At 42.4% G+C, this 24,372-nt stretch overlaps 2 protein-coding genes across 3 annotated transcripts; one reads left to right on the top strand and one right to left on the bottom strand.

Moving 5' to 3' along the window:
- Window positions 1-468: 468 nt before the first annotated feature.
- Window positions 469-16,293, bottom strand: ddx3xa (DEAD-box helicase 3 X-linked a). 2 transcript variants are annotated; one of them, XM_080785638.1, is made up of 19 exons: window positions 15,989-16,293; window positions 14,716-14,768; window positions 14,419-14,465; window positions 10,637-10,744; window positions 9,817-9,949; window positions 9,563-9,670; window positions 9,340-9,439; window positions 8,465-8,600; window positions 8,056-8,144; window positions 7,866-7,964; window positions 7,590-7,750; window positions 7,256-7,400; window positions 6,591-6,735; window positions 6,251-6,301; window positions 4,639-4,820; window positions 4,433-4,550; window positions 4,150-4,303; window positions 3,890-4,032; window positions 469-3,663 (listed from the first exon to the last, which is right to left on the bottom strand). In XM_080785638.1, the coding sequence occupies exons 1-19, from the start codon at window positions 16,031-16,033 to the stop codon at window positions 3,554-3,556; spliced, it is 2,127 nt and encodes a 708-aa protein (XP_080641764.1). In that variant the 5' UTR covers window positions 16,034-16,293; the 3' UTR covers window positions 469-3,553. The 2 variants fall into 2 exon arrangements, with proteins under 2 accessions (XP_080641764.1, XP_080641763.1); XM_080785637.1 differs by having other exon boundaries at window positions 14,419-14,469; window positions 14,717-14,768.
- A 5,355-nt stretch (window positions 16,294-21,648) lies between these two features.
- Window positions 21,649-23,509, top strand: rpl8 (ribosomal protein L8). Its single transcript, XM_080785156.1, has 5 exons — window positions 21,649-21,816; window positions 21,932-22,073; window positions 22,479-22,697; window positions 23,035-23,150; window positions 23,298-23,509. Exons 1-5 carry the CDS (start codon window positions 21,679-21,681, stop codon window positions 23,454-23,456), a joined length of 774 nt encoding a protein of 257 aa, XP_080641282.1. The 5' UTR covers window positions 21,649-21,678; the 3' UTR covers window positions 23,457-23,509.
- Window positions 23,510-24,372: the final 863 nt, after the last annotated feature.

The raw sequence follows: 24,372 nt of genomic DNA, 5'->3' as shown, positions 1-24,372 counted from the left end.
TACAATGTGATTATAGGGTTTTGCAGTGTACAAACAAGTCCAAAATAAATCATCAGTCAGGAAAGAATGGCCCCACTTTTTGATAGAGACACATATTAAATTATGCAACTGATTTTTCAGGGATTATGAGTCCTACTCAACACAGTGGCGCAAGCAAAAAATAAAAAGATTTGCGTTAGCCGTTTTCACTATAAACCAGGTGGGGGAACACAGTCACACTGTTGTGGCACAGACATACCGGGAGAGGCCCGCTCTTCATGCTGAAAAAGAATACTTGCCATGTATATTTTACCAATATATATTTAATGGCCTCTTACAGAACACCCTATTCAATCCCCCTCACACTTCTTCACGGGTTCTCAATCAGCAGTGGTTACATTTAAGCATTTGTTTTACGGCAAAAAGTGCAGAGCATCAATATCAGTTGATCATGTGATTTTGCTCCTGGCAAAATAAAACCATAGACAGTTGGGTTTACAAATGAAATCTTTATATATTTTCAAAACAACAAATCTAAGCCAAATTAGATTTTGCTGCCTATCCACCATGCAGCCACAGAAGGCATCAGCGTGCCTGCTACATCAGTGTCCTTTGCACATCTACAGTAAACATGCTTGATTTTTCCAGATACTTTTGCATTCAAACTTTATTTTGGTAAAATCATACAATAAACGCACAGCTGAGTATTTCCCATGCAGTGCATTAGCCTCTAAGCTAGTACAGAAAGCAAAGTCTACATCTACAGAGCTCTGGGTTCTCCTTTTAAGCATGGAGCAAGTCTTGGGCAGAGCTCTGCCTTGCACAGCCTGTGCAGTGCACAGAGCTCACTTCATCCCACACAGCAGTACAGGGCTGCCATATATACATCACCATTGCAGTGGAGACCTGCTCCATACCCAGGGAGAAATCAAGAGATGCCATATATGCAAATGCAACAATAGAGAATAAACCACATGTTTGTTTCTTAAAGATTGCCATGTGCCAGACATTCACTGGAGAAAAATAATTATCAGGTCAAATTAGAGTAAAGAATCATAAACTATGCACACACTTGGAGAATCCGAACACTTCTGCACTGATACGCTTAGGAAATTTGCTCTTTTGACAACTTTATTCCAAACCTTGGCATGTTTGTTCCAACCATTCCAAATTTGACGGCCAATTGGGAATCTAATAGATGATTGGCCCTGAGGAGGCCTTGAAACAGCTGTGGATATTATTTACTGAGTCCAATGCGTCTTAAACATTAAAAAGCTCACACTACCCCGAAATATATAAATTTCACGCATACAGGTGACATTCAACATTCAAGTGCCAGTGTTTTTGTACTGTCTTTTGGTCAAGTTTCTGAAACTTCCAAAGAATCACTTTGAGGCTTACAAAAATAAATATTTGTCAAAAATGCTTAATAAATTACACAAAACTAGCAGCAAAAGTAGAATCTAGAAATCTGTGTGCAAATGGCTAAATTCCCCAACTGCTAAATCCCCTGGTCCCAAATAAATCCTGGTCTAACGTTGAGAACCCTTCCCCTTTGTAAACAAGCTGCGTTTTTCACAATCTCCTCACACACAATATTTGGAAGCTTAAGGACACATATCCAAGACATCTATATAAAACTCTAGATGTGCAATAAAATAACTTCTGTAAAACTCGATGGGCACGACGTACAAGGGCCTACAGACCTAAATCAAGTAGCACCATTCAATCTCAAAGTTCTCAAACACTGTCAGTGCATCCGCTTTTAGTTCAATTTCTAAAAAAGTTTTCAAGGCACAACACACCTGAGGAGAAACACTGAGCACTCAAGGTTGAAATGCCCAACTCCCTCCTCCTCTCATTGGCTGCTCCTCTTTCAGAGGAAAAGCCTGGTCTGGCTAAATTGAGCCAGAGCAATTTTTTTATACAAGTCTGAGCAGATGAACCCCCAGAGGAGTTGACAGTACTCGTGTCCTCATTAGGAAGTGGACACTCTCGCCTATCTTTGGCCACCTCCACAGTTAGAATGTGCAGCAATAGAACCCAAAGCCACTGACAAATGGTGGTGCACTGTAAACTGCGCCCCACGCCTAGTCCCCCCCACCCCCCTCCCTCCCTCCCCGATAACCCCAGTGGTCGGAGTGCTGATCTGCTCTGCTCCGGCCTTTGCTGTTGAACTGATAAACCTCAGTGATCATTCTAATGTCTGTCTCTTAAAGATGAACCATGCCTCCAACGCAGCTTGAAAAGAGAAAACGTTTGTAATTAAGTTAAGCCTCAGTTCACGTCTTTTCTCCTTGACCAAAAAACAAAACACTAGCATGCGTAGAATACCGTATGGGCCTTGCGGTTAATGGTAGAATCGGCAAACGCTAACACCCCGCTATGCCCTCCCGATGCCGCCGATGCTGTGGTCCTTATGCAGCCATTTTGAACTTCACTTTCAACATGGCAGGCATTTTTTGTTTTGATACCTATTTGTAAAGAAACATTTCATAAAAATCAAAAAACTGACTCAGTTTTTCAATTGTGCATGTTATGCACTTAAAATGTCTCAAGTAAAAATAAAAACAAAAAACACCGCCCACTTAATGTAGCTAGCACTTTGTTAACATACTAGCTGCCGTAACACTGTCAAGTCAATTTGGGAAATGTGGAGTAACAAGTTCCAGCATCGATTATTCTTGTTTAAACCTCAGCGAGTGTTGGCACTGAGCTTAATGACTTTGTTGATTAAGATCACAATAGGAATGGCTATTTCAAAGACTACCATGTCCATAAAAGGAGCCTGTCCAGGATAGAGTGAGCGAAAAAACCAAAACAAACAAAAACAAAACAAAACAAAAAAACAGTAAACAAACTCTTTTGTCCCTTAAGTTTAGATTATGGTTTCTTCACTGAGAATTGTCCCCAATGGAATCAGACAGTGATGGCTCCGTTAGCTGTTTGACTGTAGAAAAAGGCTACATGATGTCCCTGCAATAAATTTGAAGTTCAAATGGAATCATGCCTCGCACGAGCCACAACACCCCAGTGTTTGCCAAGGTTTGATTAAGTACAAGCTGATTTTACATTTCTAATGCTTTTCACCAAATAACAAAATAACAATACTACCAAATTCAGAGCTCTTGGCCAAGTTCATTTGGTGAAATGACAACATAGATTTCCTGTTTAAATTCAAAAGGCACAGTACATTAACATACAAGTGATCCTCAGGTTATTCAATTAGTTGTTGGTTTTCCCCCCAGAAAGACAAAAAAAAAAAAAAAAGTATAGTATTTCTTTTACAATAAGTCCGAGGTTGCTATCGGACAACGCATGTCAGCATCCATGCTCACGCTCTATAATGAGGTGTGCAAATCTCTGCAGTCTCCAGTGGGTTCGCGCGTGCATGTGACGTTCCTTTGCATCGCGCTGCACTTCTGTTTTGTAAGAAGTCATGGGCAGAGAATCAGGGTTGGTAATGTACTGTGTGTCAGTGAAGCTACACAGGGGTAGGGGGGATTGTTATTGTCTGGCTAAAGTTAACATGTGGTTTCCATGGGGTTGGCATAGCAACCTATTCCTATGGCGACTAGTTGCCCCACCAGTCCTGCCCCACACTTCCAGAGTGGCTGTAGCTTCCACCGTAGCCATCACTGCCGTAAAAGTTGCCGCCACCACCACCACCAAAGCCACCTCCACCTGAGAAGAAAAGGGACAGAAGTCAGTCGTCAACCCAAGAAGTGATGGGGTTGTTAGACCCTCAAAAATGCAGGCAAAAATCATTGATTGAGAGTGTTAAAATATGTGATGAAATATGCAGGGTTTTTATGTCTAGTTAAATGAGTAGATTGAACCGATGCCTCTCTTTGGGCAGCTGACTGGACTGTGTGAACCGAACAATTTGGACATCTGGTTCAAGTCTTACCTCCACCAAATCCTCCACGGCTTCCTCCATGGCCACTGGATGGGCGCGCGCCGCCACGCCCACCACCACCGCTGCCAAAGCTACTGGGACCTCCTCCAGACGTCTGACGGTAGTCTCTGGCTCCGAAACCACCCGAGAATCTACTGTAAAAAAAAAAAAAAAATACAAAAGCATACATAAATATATACCAATGCTTCTCCAGGCAGGCACACATATCTATGTGCCAGTAATTACAAGTAAAAACAGTAACAGGCAGGTACCTCTTGGAGCGCCCACGGGTGGTGCACTTATGCTGGTGCTCGTAGGCGAGACTCTCAAGCCACGAGGGAACCTCCTGCTTAGCCTCAACCAGGATGTCCAGCAAGTCTTTGGTTATGTTGCTGTTTTTGTCGTTAAAGAACGACGTGGCCAGACCTACAGACATCAATAATTGGGCAATAGTAATGAGACTTTAACAGAAGGACAAAAAATAGTTTCAAAAATTGTCAAATCTATTAATAAAGCTATGCATAAGACTAAATACAAAAAAAAAGTGTTCCTTACCAAGGTTGCCCACACGTCCCGTACGGCCGATACGGTGAACGTACTCCTCAATGTCACTGGGCAGGTCAAAGTTAATAACATGTTTCACATTGGAGATGTCCAGACCTCTGGCAGCCACCTAGACAAGGAGATAAAGGAATATAAAAAATCATGGTCTGGCTCTGAGACAAGAATGGGATACACTGCTTTTGAGTGGAATTACATACAGCTGTGGCCACCAGGATGGGGCACCGTCCAGAGCGGAACTGATGCAGAGCCTCCTCTCTGTCTCTCTGGGAGCGGTCTCCATGGATACTGGTGCAGGCATAGCCCTCCCGGTAGAGGAAGTCCTCCAGGGAATCGGCACCCTTCTTGGTTTCCACGAACACCAACGTCAGGGATTCTTTAACTACAGGCAGGCAGACAGAAGAGCAAGTGCGAACCAATTGAGACACAGCCACGGCACTGCAAATGCTGCTTGATTACATACAAGAGATGGAAGCAGGAACATAACAAAGTCCTCATACAACAATGCCAGCTGCTGGGAGCCCATGGAGGAAAATAAAATGGCAACTGAAATTGTAGAGTGGGTGCAAAATAAAAAAGCTTTGCATTGACTGACAACCATTAACCTTACTTTAATATACCTTTACAAGCCATTATATATTATATTATATCCAATATCCATTATAGCAAATATTTGTATATATTAATGACTGTACCCTCACATGGCATCTTTTAAGCTACTTTATCATTAAATATACAGTTAAGACATATACATTAATGGCCATCGGAAGAGCTTGAGAAAAAGAGGGGTGGGCCATTCAAATAGAATCGTTCTCCGTTAGCCCTTCAAACTTAGTCAAAGCACCCCTGTGACCGCAGCCCAAAACAATGTACATCTCCCAATACATTACAGCAGTGTGGCATAAGTCCCATGGTGTGACCTTTTTTTTTTTTTTGGCTTTCTCCTTTATTTTATATTTTTTTTATAGAGGGACAGACAGTAGGCCGACAGAGATGAGGGAGTGACATGCAGTAAGGAGTCGAACCCACGGCACACTGCCTGACTCTGACTACCGGCCTGGACCGCCACGGCCCACGCCCCATGGTGTCACTTTAGCTGTGAGCTAGTAATTGGTTGAGACCAGATAGCTCTGGGGGTTTGAGTGGATGTTGAACAGACCCGGTTTTGATGTGGGGAAATTGTGCATGGCGACACTGACAAAGCTAGCCATCTCCAGCAGTCCGTTACCATGGCGATACCTAATGAGTGCTTTAGCCAGGCTGCGCATATCATATCACGTTTTTTTTTTTTTTTTTTAAGGCTGCACCAATATCCATCTAAATAAAAGCACTGTTGGGAATTGGAGACATCCCAAGCAACTAATGGCAGATTTTCTGAACTTTAAATACGGGTAGCTATGTGGTACTGGATCTACACTGTTTAATGACAGTATCCCGTTTACTGAGAACTAGCGATATCCATGCCAATAACCAATCTGTAACAGCCATCTAATGGAAACCTGGGCTAAATGGTTTACATTTTAATTTCTGCAAAGCAGAAAGCTATATATGCAGACTACATTGATTCACACCACTGCACTACACCCGTCTTCTCATTTTCAGAACCTCAATGCACAGACTGCCTGACTGAAGCATTTTAAAATTCTGTCTCAAGAAACTAGTAATCGCTGGTTCTAGGTCCTAATAACGCAAATGGAGAGGGCACAAAACAAAAACTGAGCAGGCGTTTTAGTTGGGGAGCAGGGAGTGAATTGTGGAATGTGATATTTCTGTCTTGTGGGTCAGTCATAAGTACAGTATGCTCATACATACCAGGTTTCTCTGGGGCATCTGGAACAGGTTCCGGAACATCAGCGGGAATGACTACCGGTAGATAAAACCAAACCGTCCAGTTAACTTTAGGGGCTACTCAATAAAACTGTAACAGCTTTGATAGACGCAAATGAGAAGAAACCCCTTGAAAAACTTTGATTAATTATGTCTAGTAAACAGGACAGCTCTTTGCTGTTGGGTTCTAGTCAATAAACGTATTTACATTGATGTACATACACATGTGAATATTAGCTTAGCATAGGCCACACTGACCAAAACTGGATTACATGCCAAGACAAGGTCTTTATTTGTTGAAAGGATTCTGTCATGTTTGTCTCACCTGTGGCATTTAGAAGGTCTAAAAGGAAGGACCTTTTATCACTTTCCTCCACCCAGACCACCTTCTGGGTGATGTTTTCAGAAGTGGAGCCAACACGACCCACAGCCAGGAAAATGTAGTCCTCCAGGAAATCGCGTGCCAAGATCTAAGTCAACAAACAAAATCAAGGTTTTCAATTAACGCGGTAACGGTGCAATGCATGTCTGTCCGACTGCCTATGTCCCTTTTATGCCCGATATCAACACACGCACACACACACGGTTGGATCGGTTCTCAAGTAGGGATGTTAATAATTAAGAAATTATTCAATTAAACAGTTAATTCATAAAAAATACTGTGGTTCTATCATGGGGTGGTTTTCTGTGAATGTAATGCCGTCTACGCACGTGTGTGGCCGAGGAACGCACGTGGGCTGGTAAAAAGACCACCCGGTACCGCACCCCGGTAGCCACAGAAACGTCTATGCTTTTGCAGGGACAAGACTGTGCACATTTAAATTTTATTCCTCATAAGATAAATTGTAGATTTTTACTTTTAAAACATCGATTATCAAGTAACCGGCTAAGTGTGCGATAAGGTTATCAATTAATTAATCGATAATCGACATGCCTATTCTCAAGATACGCTAGATAATTAATAGAAGAATCATTTGCCCATCTATGTACCTGGATCTCCTTGGGGAAGGTGGCACTGAACATCATGGTCTGGCGCATGCCTTTAGGTGGCATTGTATCCTGCTCCACGATACGTCTGATTTGGGGCTCAAATCCCATGTCCAACATACGGTCAGCCTCATCCAGCACAAGGTAGCTGCAGGGAATTACACAAACAATATATTAAGACCCAGACACTGGACTACATATTTGATTGCGCAGGTGTAATGTAGACTTAAAAGAAATGCTGAACTAATGGCCTAACTAGCCCCAGACCGATGTGTCCAAGAGTTTTGGCTCGTCTCCTAGCAGCATAAGCACATTTTGATGAAAGACCTAGACTCACTTGCAGTAATCCAGACCGATCTTGCCCCTCTCCATCATGTCCACCAGACGCCCTGGTGTAGCCACCAGTAGGTGGCAGCCCCTTTCCAGGTCCCTGATCTGTTGGCCAATATCAGCGCCACCATACACCACACAGGGACGCACCTTGGAGCGATAGGCAAACTAAAGAATGGGGAAGGAAAAGAAACATTTAGGTTTTAAGCTACACACCCGTTATGACAAACTGTGCATATCAGTATACTTAGCTTAGTGTCAGGCAGCAGTATACTTGGCTTACCTTTCTCGCCTCATCGTAGATCTGCAAGGCCAACTCTCTGGTAGGAGCCAGAACCAGGGCGAGGGGGTATTGCTTACGGCGGCCATACTTTCCATTCTCCTGGAGATTAAAAGGGAACAATTGTGTCAAAACGATATCATCTGAAGACAAATAAAGGATAATGCGTTTAATAACCGATTCATTTCCGTACACCACTGTTCTTCTGCGCGGCTTCTCCGGGCCCATCGCAGTAGATCTGACTCAGCACTGGTAGCAGGAACGCAGCAGTCTTACCAGAGCCTGAAATACAGCATGGGATGAGTCCATTAATTATTCAAACACCACCTAAATATAAAACACTAACAAGTAATTACTAAGGCACAGGAATTGTTCCAACAGACGTATTTTGGTATCCATACAGTGTGTATAGAAAAGCACCTAGAGGCTGAGCTTAATACCATGCCTACAAGCCTGTGACCCCAAGCAATGAATCCACATGCCACATTTAATATAGCAGGTGAGTTAGTACCAGCAAGTGAAAAATCATGAATGTGAAAGAGACTTTCTTGTATCAGGTATACAACAAGAAGGTCTGCATCATGTTTACAAGTCTAACTCACCAGTCTGGGCACAAGCCATCAGGTCCCTCTTACTCTTGATGATGGGGATGGCATGTTTCTGGACCGGAGTGGGCCGAGTGTACTTTGTCAGATTTATGTTGCTCATGACGATCTCCCCCATGTCCAAATCATGGAACTAAATCATAAGCACAAACATACATCAGTATAACAGACTTATCGTTCCACGTCAGTGTTCACCCTACATGCACCCCATGCTGCTCCTGAAATAGGACAGTCGCTGTTGGTTTTTATTTATAATTTTACAAAGAAGGAAAGGAGAGGGCTCTGCTTCATATCCAGGTCAATTCACACCTGTAAGTAAAGCATAAACAAGAAACTTTGCACTTACCCGATAAGATTAGAACAATTATAATGAACGCAATGTAGACAAAGATTAAGCAAGCAATGCCGATTAAGTATTATCATTAGTTAAATGAAAATAGTCCTGCCTTGTCATGCAAGTATCACACAGTAACATTACAGCAAATATGTGAAATAAACAAAAGCTGCCACTGCCAAGATAACCGACAGATTCCCTCACAGAGACGTTAACCTATGGTTACTTGGCTAGGGATAGGGTTAAAGAAACATCATAAACGTAAGATATTATTAGTGTGGTTGCCTATCTAAATTACATATTGTGATGTCACTGTATATTTTACAATCGTATGAGTGCAAAAAAGTGTATCCTGTGGGATTATAGGCAAGGGGTGTTATCATCCAATCGGAGGAGAGAAAAAAGACCAATAACAATAGTCTTTCGGCAATTACAAAAGTGTACTTTCAGAAATCTTGAGACCACTCATAACGGACATGTGCATTGTGCACTGCTCAGCGTGCACTACTCAGCTCGGGCTGAGTGCAGGCAGACTTACACTTTCTATGTGTGGCGGGCAGTTGTTTCCAGTGGCCTCCACAGGAATGTCATCATAATTCTCAAAGTTAATCCCAGTGTTGCTCCCGGTGAACAGCTCACTGGAGGTGGAAATACATATTCACAAAGAAATGTAAGGCCAAAATGCTGACCAGGAAAATGTGTATATATACTATATAAATATCCTATATATACACATTTCCTGATCAGCAGATCGGCCGTACTTTTCCAGGCGCTCATTGGGTCCAGTGGGTTTGGACCAATCCTCTTCATCTCTGGAGTCCTCCTGCCAGCGGCTGTTTCCTCCACCACCAAAGCCCCCACGCTGGTAACTACAATGCACACATTTTAACATTTTTTAAAACACAGTCGACACGTGCAATAAAATAAATAAATACAATCGATTTAATCAAGTAATTCACCATTTGCTCAAAGAGGATTCAATTTATTCATAGGCGTAACCACAATCTTGACTCACCTTCCTCTGTTACTTGTCCCACGGTCACCGAAGAAGGCAGACTTTCCCCTATCGTTTCGTCCCCCAAAGCTGTTATAGGCAGCATCCCTCTGAGCTCCGTCTCCTCCCCAGCCACTTCCACCACCTCCAAACGCTGGTGTGGAACAGAGAGACAATCAAGGAGCAGCAAAAGAAAAAGCCAGCCCCAAATTTGTATTCTTACCTATGACAGAGCATTGCGGTCCCCCTTCCGAGTAGAACTTCACTTTCGTTCAAATCATCCAGCGGTTATTTCGTCTTAGCCGACAGGCAGCAATTGCAGCGAACTGTCAATGTACATAAATTGTCTAATCTAACCTTAATAAAAGTACAAAATCACAGCCGTGTGAAGTGAGTGGTGCAACTCTGTGTAGGCCCTACACGGACCTGGGGGGTCCGTGGAACTTGCCCGGTTTTGGCGAGCAGTCCCGTGTCCGAAACGGTCGAGAAATGATAGTTACCGTGTGGGGGTCCCTCTACTGTACTGTACCACCCCAAATCATCATTTAATATATGCGTGCGTTAGGCTGCGCAACAGTGACACTTGGTTGTGAAAACTAACCAAACGCTATTTTGTGTTCGGACAGCCAGGCAGGCAGGGACAGACCCAGCCAGCCAGGGACACACATGGCAGTCTATAGAAAGAATAGCTACTGGGGGGTTAGGTTAAAATAATCCATTGTCCATCTAAATCTATGCTACTACTATGGCTACAGTTACAGAGTGTCACAGAAGGCCTCCCCACCTGCATTTTACATTGGCTGACTAAACGAGCCGCCGCCCCCGTTACCACGGCCGTTACCTCTATCATTGCGAGGGGGTCCACCACGCCCTGCGAAGCCCCCATTCGTGCGGTTGTCGTGGAATCCGTTGGCTACTCCATTGCTGCGTGCGTCAAATCCAGGTGAATCTTTGGAAAGAGGAGAGAACATAATGAAAAGGGGAGAAGAGTTGTATGAGAGTGTAGAGCTGGTGTGTCAGAAGAAGGGGATACTTTATTGCCCTCAGGGCTGGATTTAGAATGTATTTATTGGTTGGCTAGTGACTACACACAAGTTGACACAACTCTAGAATAAAACTGAAGCTAAAGCTCAGCAGAACGATAAGGTTCCTTCCCTACCAAGACATGAGTGACATGTTTCCCATGTTCTCAATGGATCTTTCACCACAAATTAAAAAATGCTGTATAATCCAAAAGGCAGGCAGGCAGACACCTAGTTCCCTTGAAGACAAATTAGGAGAATTTGGTGGCCTCGCTTAAAAGTCACCATTCAATCAGAGGTATGGTTATTGTCTCCGCCAGGCCGAAAGCGTGGCCGAGACAGTTTTCACCCCCGTCTGTCTGTGTGGCTAATCTCCGGCACAATTGGACGACTTGACACGCAACTTTGAACGTACACTGCCTGGAGGCCATAAGTCATAAATTACACGATTTTCCACGATTTCTCTGCCTTACACTCTAAGGCAAAGAAATTGTGGAAAATCGTGTGCACAGCTGGGCAGATCGTTGTGGTAATTGTCCCTCTAAGGCTTAGAAGGACAATTACCACAACGATCTGCCCAGCTGTGCACACTGGCTGTATCATCGTTCCCATCATTGGCCACACTGTTATCAGCATGGGCTGATGAAGAGGCTGGTAGGGGACAATAGACAGTTAGCATCACCAAGGTGAGGCTTGCCTAGTAACAGACTACGCCACAGCAGCATCAGGGGACATTTCCAGGCAAACACAACTAGGCTTAGTTTTGCCTGAACACTGGTTAAGAGGATGGGACCAGGCAGGCATGATGAGGCTGTTCTCAGGTCTGTGATAAGATGATCTAATGTGATCTGTCGGCTAACACATAGGTGCATTCACTGCAGTGCCGACTACAAGTGCGCACACAAACACACACACACACACACAAAGGAAAACACCTTGTAACTTGTTTTAACAGGCACACAACCCAAATGCTTTAAACTGAGCAATGGCGGATCAAAGGCTAACAGGCATTCATAGGCAGCATCTCAAATGACTCCACAACGAACCAGATCATCAAGATTAGACTAGCTCATTCCGTATTCACACTATGCACCGAGGGGGAATAGTTACAAAAGGCATTCCAGAATCACTGCTTCTGCCGGTTATCAATTGGATTCTGGTACAAGAGAAGGGCTAGTTCTACAGTCCAAGCACTTGAAATCAAGCATTTGACAAATGCCAATGTTTCCTGGTCAGTCTGGTTTTGTGCCAGATTCATTCCAATATTCGTTCAAACCAAATAAAACATCTCCTCCAGCCTCAAATTTTACATGTCCTGTATGTCTAACATTATGCATCTGCCATGGGCAGATAAAACCCATGGGTGGTTCAGAGTGTAACCTGATAAGTGAGAAATGCCTGTGCTGGCATAGGATACAACCTGGCAACAGTTGTAAAACAGTGCTGTGAATTTCTACATTCCTATGATCTGATCAATTATTTCCACAAATAAAAAATTAGAAGTGGTTGAAGAATGGACAAGGCTAATAATCACTAGACCAATATCGTCCAAATGCCGATATTGTGACTCACTGTCATTAGTAAGACAGGCATACTATTGGTGCAATGCAGAACCTTCAAAGCACCATGCATCACAAGCAACTAGAAATGCAAGCTTCAACTATGACTGCATTAGACCAAAGTTCCCATACATAAGTATGTAGCCAGCACAAAGCATTTCGTCTACTCACTCATCTAGGCCCAGCCACTTCTATATACTAGGATGAACTGAATCGGTGGCATGACATGCAGGTACATTAAGGTATACCACATCCGTTTGGCCAGCCCCCACTGTAGGCATGGTAAAAGGCAAGCTCCTGAGAGGCCAGTCTTGGGTAACCTAAGTAAAGGTAAGGATACAGGCTATAAAAAAAACTGTTGTGATTATTGACTAATGCAGTATGGGTGTTGAGGTCGACTAATAAATGTTTTTACCGGTCCTACAGTCATCCCGTCCAGGAGTATAGTTATGTCTATATCTTTGCTCGTGCTCTACCTGCCATAGCTGTGGGTACTGCTTAGAAGACACTTCAGAAACATGAACATTTAGTTGTGTGAAAAACGTTCCTGTTGCGTACAATTAACTCATTGACCTCCAGTGCTGTCCGCTACCGCATACAGCACTATTTCGATTTAACAAAAATTGCAGGTTTAAAGATGCGCTTATAATGGCGGTGGACGGTGGGGATTCTGAATCAATAAAACCCTCAAAAACACAAGCCATGTTCCTGGTGCTCCTGGCTTTCAATAAAAACACGTAAAATAAATATAAGTCCTTCTCTCGGCAGTGAATGAGTTCAATAGTAATCCATATTAAAGTGTCAGAGTCCCCTCCAAAAAAAAAGTTGTAAATGCATATTAAAACTTCATGCATCAGTAATTACTGGCAAATTTTTAGTGGCCTTTAAAATATGTTCTTTTTGTGATGACACTCTGGTAACGCTTACATTTAACTTCCTGTTACGTCTAGCATCTTCGCAAAGATAAGCTCATTAATTAACCATGAGACCGTTGTCAAGCTTACATGTAAAGTGTGTGTGTATATAAACTAGTCCTTTCCAAATTCACATTGGCTTTTCTGGTGTGTAAATGGCTATTTCATGCATTTGGGAATGCAGGATGCCCTCGGCGAAAGCAGACAGAAGGGACTTACAGAGGTTTACTGGTGCCACAGAATAACCGCACTGTCTACCAGTGGAATAAGCATTTCCTGCTGTGGAATAAGAAAACAGCAAACGGGGGGAAAAGACAGTGTGTAATAGCACAAAGACAGTCAGTACTATGATATATTAAAAGTGAAATTTGTGATTGTCGCCAAAGAATTGTATGATATCTCACAAATACTCACATCTCACTTTAATCTCGATAAGATCAAACCAAAACTACTTGGGTGTACAGCGCACGCAACAACTAAGACGGGTGGTTGAATAATTTTGGGTATCCCTATGCCTTTATTAGAGCAACAACCTACCACTTCTTGTCCTCTCCATCGAGCCATCATAACTGCCAATCTGAGTCTGAAATCAATTAAGTCAACATCTCCCAAAGAAATCGAATGTTACACTGCTTTAGGCCAATGAATATTGGCCACCTTTCAAAATTTCATTGGTCAACTGAATTTGAGCAACAAGGCCATATCCGGTTAAAGTCTATGCACCCACCACTAGTCCTACTTTACCTGTGCCTATGCAAGCTATGATGCGCAGGCACGAAAAACAAAAGTGGTTAATGTTCCATGTCTGACACAATAACTCAATTTACTCATTCGGCAGTCTTTAGCTCAACAGCAAAGTGCATCATCCAAAACATGTCAATACGAAGGCACTTCCATTTGCAAGGACAATTTATTGAGTCAAACAAATTCTTATGCCATTTTCTTGACATGGTCTTACATCTGAAGGAGGAATGCCTGATCATTCGTTCAAGAACAATGTCAACAATGTGACATTTAATAGTTTCTCTTATTGCTACTTTCACTGTAGACAGAATATAAAGCTACAAGTGAACTATTGTTGATGGTGTGAATGTGGCTGTCTGGCAAGACATTAGAGATAAAGCTCACCATTTCTGGAAGCATCTTTGTTCCTCAAGTGAGGTGGAATGTAACGCTGCCCTGGGTTGAGAAAAGAAAACATTTAGTGTTGCATACTGTTCAGCAATATCAAAACAATTGTGTGTGTGTACAGAAAACAGAGGGTTATATGCTAGAAAAAAAATGCAATATAATTTATCAAATTCTGTATTATGTTCTGGTTGACAGAACATTTAAGTTGAGAGCAAATGAGGAGAATGTTTACTGGGCATATTTTAATGTATTCCACTTATATCACTTGTAAAGCAAAGACTAGTTCAATACTTACTGCCAGTTCCTCCACCCTGTCCGTCAGCAGAGTTCAAGTCTAGGACAGCAAGCTAGAGAAAAGGAGCCATTTTAGAAAAGTGTTAATTTGTTTTGAGCTGCAATGTGATGGTTCAGAATGACCACATTAACTCAAAACATTAAACAGTGCCGTTTAAATAGCTGGTTAAATGGTTCTTTCAGCTAAACGTATAGTCATGTTATACATTTTTACCCATCAACCAGTTCCAATCATATATTGTTTTTCTTTATTAGGAGGATCAACCATCGCAGATGAATAGGCTTTTGCTGTCTGCATCAAGTAGGCCTAACTATATTACATCTAATCACGTGCCACCTATTTTCTACTATCCCAGACTTGACAGAATGAGTACAAACAAAATTGTTCACACCGACGGGGGAAAAAAAGATCAACCAGCGAGCTAAACATAATAGATACCTGCCATTGGCACAAAAACTGTATAGGCCTAAATATATTACTTATTGTCACGCCGGCATGGGGCCAAAGAGGAACTAAATTCGCCGCAACGTTTTTTTCCTGCGCCACGTTTCATGCTCATATGGGCCTAGTAATACCAGAATCTACCTAGGATAAGTCAGCAACGTCACAAACAGTCGGACGCTACTAGTGTAGCCTGTAGCTTCGTGCAGGCCTGACGGGACTGTCTGGAGCTCTTCCAACATGAGAATTACGTTACTGACGAATCCTTGCATATGTACTTTAAGGCCTAGCTAAATTATGCTAAGCGAACGCCGGCCGGTATCCAAATGCTCGCGAACGAGACATTAACCCGCTGTGTTTACTATTATTTATTTTTTGAACGATATACCAACAAACAAACTTATATGGGATTCGCAGTTATTAAGTTAAAATGAATCAAATCGCATATTTGGTTTTTCGACCTAATATCTCGTAAACCAGCTATAATGAGCTCCGCCATCACAAGCTTTTCGACGGCGACACAAGCGCCACCATTTTACCAGTTTACCTTAAAGGTTAATTTTTAAACTTCGCCGCGTGACAAAAACAAACACAATTAATACAACATTAATTTAAAAATAAAGTTCAATAGGTTTATTGTCCAATTATAATAATGCTTGTGCGACGAAGCAATAAGCCGTTAGCCACCACAGCTAGCGGCTTAGCAGCTAGCAAAGCCTCACGACAAGTCGCCTGAGGTATAATTTCTTCCGCCGGTTTAAAATGAGTTGTTTTAAAGAGTTATACAAGTTCATATGTAACAGCAAATATAGATTGGAATACAGTACTGACCTGCTGCTCTAGACCGTGTGAATTATCGACGACCACATGACTCATAACTAAAGAGAATAGTGGGGGATTATTTTCTGAAGAGAAAGGCTTTTCTTTGTTAGCACGACCCAGTTAGCAGAAAGAAATAAAATAAAATAAAAATGAAAACGCGGATTTAAGTTAACAATCGGTAACCAGTTAGTTACGTTTGCGTGTATATAAATAAATTAAACAAATCGGTTGTTTGTTAATAAATTATCCTTTCGTGTTTCCCAAATGAAAAAAATTGTGTCGAGCTGTTGAGCTGAATCCCCCTTCTGGCTGTCTTGACCGAGGTGGAATGAAAGACCCAACGCTTGGTTACCGCGAGATAACCCACGCTACACTAAGTTCCAGGCCAAACATCGCGATAGGTTCGTTTTGCAAGGCCAACCTTTCACAGTACACCTTTCAGGCCAAAGTTGGCCAACGCAGAAAATACAAGGACTTTTGCAGCTGTTAGATACTGTCTGTAACTGTATGTTGATTTGAACCCAACTTCATGTTTACATGACACATGGATAAAATGGACAAACCTCCACATCACTAACTAAATCCTGAAAACACGTATTTCCAGGCCTGTAGTACTAGTAGCTCTGGTCCATAGCCAAATAAATGCCCTTTCCTGTGGCATTAGATTAGAGCTATGGACCAGAGCAAGGCCATGCAGTAGATTGGACAAAACAAAATCATGTCAATTTAAAAAATATACTGTATATCCCAAAGTAATAATAATTAAATATGAGAATAAGGTATTTATCACAGTGAGTGACCTGTCTAGATCTAGAATAGTGCTTCTCAAACCACTGCTGCCAAGGACCCCCACATTGATAATTAGGCTGCAGACCCTGATTTGAAAATATTTTGTGCCAGTGAACCCAAGAGAAGATTTTTGTTTAAAATTAGATACATTTTTAGCACAGAATTGCTGGCATTATCCGAATGGCCATTCTTATATAGGCTTGGCTACATAATCTCTTCTGGCCTGTCTACAGAAATCTTATTTTGCTGGGGACCCCATGGAAGTCGAAAAACCACTAGTCTAAAATCATAACACCAAACACACCAGCCCATGCACATGCACACAATTCCTGCTTCCATTGGGCTGCTTGGAAACTGGACAAGACACCTGGTGTGGCTTCTGATCGGTTTCAAATGTCCTTAGCCAAAGCTTTACACAAGCCATGTGTATGCGGTGCATTAAAGTCATTTGGGGGGTGGGGTGGGGGGAGTGCTATGGTGACCATATGTCACAGGGATCAAGTATACCAGAGGTAATTGGATGGTGGCTTCGGATGCCAACCAGTCTGTGAGGCTCATAATCTCCAAACTCAATTCAATACATGTACCATCCTATATGCCAAACAATATGGGTGTGAGCGGATGTCAATGTTTCTGAACTTGAAGATCAAGCCCACAACAGATTCATGAGCAAGACTCATCATGCATGGGTTTTTTCCTCTCTCTGACTCACCATGAATCACTGAGCATACACAGTGGGAGTATAGTATATTTTATGACGTCATTACTGATTTGACACTGGTAGTGTTACACAGTGTACGTGCTTTCAGTATAGGCTACACACCTACTGTATGGAGCCATATTAACACCTGCCTTCTCCAAGAATGTTGTCCAACTGGTTTCTAGTCCCTCCCTGTCCAGCTAACTGTTATATAAGGTGGAAGAGTGTGCCAATCAGCAGAGAGTGCTGGTACCCACACCGGCAAGGCAACCCATGACATTGGACAATGTTGTCAGTGTGGATATTCTTGTTGCTGGAGTTTAGTGGGCTTTATTTGGATATTTCTAGTTTTTCTAATGCACAACAACATATTTTCAATTTATGTCTAATTATTATCATCTGTTGTTTTGTTTTTTTATAGCTTCATTTATGCTTTTGAGGAATGACTTATGGTCCCACCTGCTGGACAAAACAAGACATAATACAACAAATATGTATTCACTTATATGCTGTCATTATATTTGCCCTCCGTACATTGACATTTTTCCAGGAGCACTTGGCACCTGCCCACAGAGCCAAAACTACTAGTAACTGGTGTACTGACCATGGTATTACATTACTGTACTTAACTGACCAGCCAACTGAACATAACATAACATAACATAACATAACATAACATAACATAACATAACATAACATAACATAACATAACATAACATAACATAACATAACATAACATAACATAACATAACATAACATAACATAACATAACAGTGCCACATGCTGATCACCTCCATGCCATGTCCCATTGATGAAATAATTTGTTCAAAAGTAGCCCAGACCAAGTTTTAACTGCATACATTAATATACTTTTCAGATGGTCGACATTTCTCGTTTAAAAAATATATTTTTTAGTGGTCTCGTAAAATATTCTAATATTTTGAGATAGGATTTTTTGCTGTACGCCATAATCAACAAGATTAAAACAAAAAAAGGTTTTAAACACTCTATGCACAATGAATTGAGAATATATGAAAGTTTCACCTTTTGAATTATATTACGGAAGAAAATTAACTTTTACACAAGATTCTAATTCATTGAGATGGAGCACAGCCTAGAGAGGACTTAGAATACGCACATCGACAGGTGGGTGCTGCAGGGCTAAAGAGACTTCAGTTAAAAGATAATGGTATACAAAATGGTATGGTACAAAAACACTTCTTTATTTCTTAGTCTGACTAACAAAGAAGTCTTTTTTTGTATACCATTATATGGTGTGCAGGCTCCATCCATCTTCCATCTTTTAACTACAGTATACTTATAGCTACAGCTACCACAATAAAGGTGGGAGCACTTTGGTAGGTTGCATTGCACATGAGATAAAGTGCAAACAGAGTATCAACGGTCAGGTTCAACCACAATCCACAAGGTTAACTTTCCCAGGTAAAAATGACAGGTCATGTCTTGTTCAACAGTTGGATAGTAGCCAGGTGGAAGCTGTAAGGAAACATGGTGGTCTTGCCCTTCTTCTTCTTTCATGTATATCGACGTTGCTGTCATAAAAAGTGTGGCTTTGCGACACTGAGCTGGACATATCACATACTAGAGCGGTGTCCGTGGGGCCTCTACAGCGGTGCCCATTGGGCACTGGCCTACTTGGAACGATGCAAAATGGAAATGCATGCCCCACCCAGATATGTGTCCCTTTTATGTCCATATATGGAGTTCTTTGTCAGACATGCCCAAATATGGAGTCAATTATGGTAAGCCTCTTTAAGTTGCCTGACCGCAGTCGGGTCGGGGTACAGTTTGTGGACAACAGTCCGGCATGAGTGGAAGCTTGCCAAGCTTCCGTGTGCATCACGGAAGGGGATGTTTGGTAGGCCAATCAGAGGCAATGTAAACGTTTGTTTTTTTCATGCCAATAAAGCTCCTTTGGATTGATTGATAAGTCCCGGAAAAGAAGCGCTGTGATTGGCCAGTAGTCACTTGAGCGGCAGTGAGAGACATGGAGGAAAAGCACGATTGACGTCACTTGGGCAGCGACGCAGCGTGCCTTCCGCACTTCCGCTTGACTTCCGCCTTCGTTGGAGACATAGTCACTGTGTTTAACACAAACATTGAATGTCATTGACAATGAGCTTTGAGTGTTTGTGTAAACATTGAAGACGAAGGTGAGGACGCAAATTGTGATTGGCCGGAATGAGATGAAGTATGATGATAAGAGTAAGAGCGCCCCTCACTTCACACAGGTGTGATTATTTTAATATCTATGGGGTGGTGCCTGTGTCTTGATGCGCTGAGCTGAAGGTGGGAGGGTCACATTATGGAGTGAGACATTCATGGGTCATTGACTGTGAGGTGGGGTTGAAACTGAAGAGGTGTTACCAGCAACTTTTTTAAACAATGCCCAATGTCAACCCACCACTGAGAGCTCAGCAGCTGCAGGACCCCCCTTTCTCAATCCAGACCCCTGCTATCCGAATACACAAGTCTGACATAGGCTACAGGGTTTGAAAAAAGGTGTCACTAAAGAGAAGGCAAAAGGCACGCATATCGCATATCCTGTCCTGCTGGGCTGGGTGCATTTTGGTACAAATAGAATAAAAAATAAATAGGCCTACTATGAGAGCAGCATTCTGGTGTGCAAATTTTCTTGTTATTTCATGACAGTGCCACACCACCACCGCAGGAGGTGCAGTGCCCGGTGTCAAGTCGGTCGGACCCACGGTTATCCAGAACCGCCCCAAAAAGGCCTCTGCCCGGGCTCTGGACAGGACCCCTGCCCAGGGTCCATATATGGAGCTGGCCTGTTTTGACATCATTCTGACGTCTGTATTGCTCTGGTCTGCATATACTCCATATTTGGGCATGCCTGACAAAGAAACTCCATATATGGGCATAAAAGGGACACAGACATAATATCTGGGAGGGGCATTCATTTCCAACTTGCATCGTTCCAAGTATGCCAGTGCCCAACGGGCACCGCTGTAGAGGCTCCAATGCATAATATCTGGGTGGGGCATTCATTTCCAATTAACTTGCATCGTTCCAAGTTGGCCAGGGCTCAATGGGCACCGCTGTAGATGCCCCACGGGCATCGCTCTAGTTTATTTAAAATAAGGCGTATTATTTAGTTATCAAAAGTATTCAGTATTCAGGGATTATTAAACTAGTAACTACATATCCGTAAATCATCTGTCAAGAATGTCATAGATCTAGATTTAAACAATATAACAGAAAATTGGACAAAATGTCAAAATCCTTTTAGCATTATGCCATGTATTAACTCAAACCGTCTGTACCTCTGTACTGTTTGCAACTGTCAAGTAATAAAGGTGTAATAAACAGTCGATGCCTACTTTAGAGTGTACTCTTGCCTACGTTTCCCATGACACCCCTGGCGTGTTCCCCCGGAAGAAAACAGACGCTTGTTCCGTACACTTCCTCTTTCCGTCAACGGAGTTTAGGTATGGGAGCTTCGGCCTAATTCTCTTTACAATATCTCATCTAAATCATGTTAATTTAAGGTCCATCCATCCAAAATCACCACTAGATCATACAAAACAAAGTCAGACGAGTACGGCTCAATTACTATTTAAAGATCACGTTCTTGTTTTGATATCTATAATTTGTGTGGAACTCCGTGATGATGACATGGCGTAGTACGATCATTGTGCACTTTGTGAAGTGATTGCAACAAGACCGGCAGTAGGGCTATTCATGATAAACCTTTCCCTTCAAACGTATCTTATATATGTTTTGACAATATCCGATATTAATGCTTTAAAGCGATTACTTTAAATGTGTGCCCTTTATTAGCCAGATTTGCTGCGGCAATGCTAACATTAGCATGCTAATCAAGCAGTGAATCACGCTTCATGCCAGTTCTTCTCACCGGCTTTATTTTTATTAACCTAATTACGTAAAGCTAGGTAGGTAGATAGTCTTATCTGTCTTAACGAAACTAAATGTAATAAAACGCAGGCCAATGAGAGTTGGTGTGATTCGCAGCCTGACTAGCATAGTGCCAATGTTTGCGTCGGTGCGGGTGCATCGGATGTTGTTCAACTAAACCAACGTATATGTCTGATAGACAATAGATTTGACACCACCATGACGAATTATGATGTCAGGATTGAGTGATGCAGTCTTATCTTATACTGTGACATACTTAAACTAACTTCTTTGTCTTTTGCTTTAGGACACAATGGGTCGTGTGATCAGGGGACAGAGAAAAGGTGCAGGCTCTGTATTCAGAGCACACGTGAAGCACAGAAAAGGTGCTGCTAAACTCCGTCACATTGACTTTGCTGAACGTCATGGATACATCAAGGGGATTGTGAAGGTAACACTAAATGCACACAAACAACTTAATTTAACTCATGCAGACAGACCTGAGCTTGTCTTCATGCCAATATCATAGGGTATTTATCCTTGTTATTTATCCCCCCCTCCCACAGGATATCATCCATGACCCTGGCCGTGGCGCTCCCCTAGCCAAGGTGACGTTCCGTGACCCCTACCGCTTCAAGAAGAGGACAGAGCTCTTCATTGCGGCCGAGGGCATCCACACTGGACAGTTCATTTACTGTGGCAAGAAGGGTAAGGGCCTAAACCGCAGACAGCCATTGTTTCACTAGGCTTGTGTATGCTCAAAGATGGCATCTATCCTAGTCTATCTCTGTCATCTCGAGTAGTAACACCAAATATGTTTGATTTAGAAGGATTAGAGTGACATTAGACCATCCCATTTGGCACTACGAGAGGCAAAATGGTACACAATTCCTACAAATGTGGGCGCCGCTGCCGTCTGATGGCAAATGTCCTATGTTTACTGGTGCTATAGACCGTGAGCGAGTGGTTTGTCTCTCTGGGAAGAAAACAAACAATCTTGAGAAGATTGTGTCTTGTAATGAATAACGATTAGGTTAGATTTAGTATAGTGACCATGGTGCATGAATAGACTCCAACCTGCTTCTGGTCTCATCCCACTTGTTCATCCCACAGCTCAGCTTAACATTGGCAATGTCCTGCCTGTTGGTGTGATGCCTGAGGGTACCATCGTCTGCTGCCTGGAGGAGAAGCCAGGTGACAGGGGCAAGCTGGCAAGGGCATCCGGAAACTACGCCACAGTCATCTCCCACAACCCAGAGACCAAGAAATCCAGGGTCAAGCTTCCCTCTGGCTCCAAGAAAGTCATTGGCTCTGCCAACAGAGCTGTTGTTGGTAAGGACCATTACTTTTGATTTGATTTGAATTGTCTGCGGCATGGGTGGGCTGAGCGATATGAAATAATCGGAAGATCTACAAATCTATTAAAACAATTGACAATTCTGTGTGTGTGTGTGTGTGTGTGTGTGTAAGTAAGATGAGTGAAAACTGCTTCTTGATTAATCTAGATCAGAAAGATTAGTTTCTGTTTAATATTTATATATTTTCGGTATAGTAGTGTAGTAATGCTACCTAAATGACAGGATGGTGAAGGGCTGGAGTGGCATATGTGAGTGCTGCGGTAGTCCTGTTGTGGGCTTTGTGAGTAATGGTTGTGCCTCGTCTTCACCAGGTGTGGTTGCTGGCGGTGGACGTATTGACAAGCCCATCCTGAAGGCTGGCCGTGCTTACCACAAGTACAAGGCCAAGAGGAACTGCTGGCCTCGTGTCCGTGGTGTGGCCATGAACGTAAGTGGACATGCATTTCTAGTGTACATGTCAATTAGTACAATAAAAACTAATTATGCAACATTACTGCAATTCTCAGGCTAAAAGTTTGTTAGAGAATTCCCTTTAACTAACCTTGTGCATCATGATGTGCTCTTCCCTGTGCAGCCTGTTGAGCATCCCTTCGGTGGTGGTAACCATCAACATATTGGTAAGCCCTCAACCATCAGGAGGGACGCACCTGCTGGTCGTAAGGTCGGTCTTATTGCTGCCCGTCGTACAGGCAGACTGCGTGGAACAAAGACTGTCCAGGATAAGGAGAACTAATTGTGATTCTAAGAACTATTTGTGTTTCTTGTTAATAAAAAGTTCTAAAAGAATCTGAAGTGTTGGTCTCTTCTGTTCCACCACATACATCAAGGTCATGTGAGGAAATGTTACCCTTTAACCATAGCAGTCTAACCAGTGTCAATGTGGCATAGTTTTTCTTTTTATAATGACCTGTGTGAAGTGAGGGGCGCTCTTACATCATCAGTTCATACATCTCGTTCTGGCCAATCACAATTTGCGTCCTCACTTTTGTCTTCAATGTTTGTTTACACAAACCCGGAAAGCTGGGCATAGGAGGGGCTAGCACCCCTCAAAAATGAAATGCAAATTTTATTTTCTAATGTAAGGATACATGTCTAAGTTAATGTTGGTTCAGTAGCTTTTCATTACACACTGAATAATCATGCTTCAATGGTGGTGTTTTGTCTGGGTTCCAACTTTTATGTGGAGAGATTTCAGGAGTCGACATACATTGTTCAATCTCATTAGTAGCATTTTCCAGAGCAACATCAAATTAGCCAGAATGTACAATTATTGCCACAGGGCTCCTGTGGTCATGACATTACTGGAAATATTTTGAAGTCTGGGGGGGTGGAAACTTTCCAGTCGTGGAAAAGGTTTGGAATTTATCTGGGAAAGCTATTAGGGTATAGTCCACTTGCCAGAATGTTGAACCCATGTTAGAAATGTCAAGTATGGGTCCCCAGCATTTAGAAACTGCCGGATGCTAACTTTCATATGTTGGGCAATTTTCATAACTGGCATGTGACAATTCGGCAAAAATAAATTAAATTTCATCATGCTTTAAGTAGCATGTGATGTGTCAAACTAGGGGGTTTTCATGATTCTGAATCCATTCTAAGCATTAGTTTTGCACAAAAAACACTTGTTGGGCTAAAAACAGCTATAGACA

This window comes from Protomyctophum bolini (genome assembly GCF_963924005.1).
Source record: "Protomyctophum bolini genome assembly, chromosome: 16".
Lineage (NCBI taxonomy): Eukaryota > Metazoa > Chordata > Actinopteri > Myctophiformes > Myctophidae > Protomyctophum > Protomyctophum bolini.
Note: the sequence above shows the minus strand (reverse complement) of the source record. Positions and strands in the feature narration are given on the sequence as shown.

Excerpts from the sequence above, each read along its gene's own strand:
- ddx3xa (XM_080785637.1), bottom strand. The coding sequence starts at position 16,033 with ATGAGTCATGTGGTCGTCGATAATTCACACGGTCTAGAGCAGCAG. Across the intron at positions 8,601-9,339 it reads GCCCGCCACACATAGAAAGT|TTCCATGATTTGGACATGGG; the intron begins GTAAGTCTGCCT and ends CTTATGATTTAG. Across the intron at positions 7,401-7,589 it reads ATCGGTCTGGATTACTGCAA|CTACCTTGTGCTGGATGAGG; the intron begins GTGAGTCTAGGT and ends AATTCCCTGCAG.
- rpl8 (XM_080785156.1), top strand. The coding sequence starts at position 21,679 with ATGGGTCGTGTGATCAGGGGACAGAGAAAAGGTGCAGGCTCTGTATTC. Across the intron at positions 22,074-22,478 it reads CATTTACTGTGGCAAGAAGG|CTCAGCTTAACATTGGCAAT; the intron begins GTAAGGGCCTAA and ends TTCATCCCACAG. Across the intron at positions 22,698-23,034 it reads TGCCAACAGAGCTGTTGTTG|GTGTGGTTGCTGGCGGTGGA; the intron begins GTAAGGACCATT and ends CGTCTTCACCAG.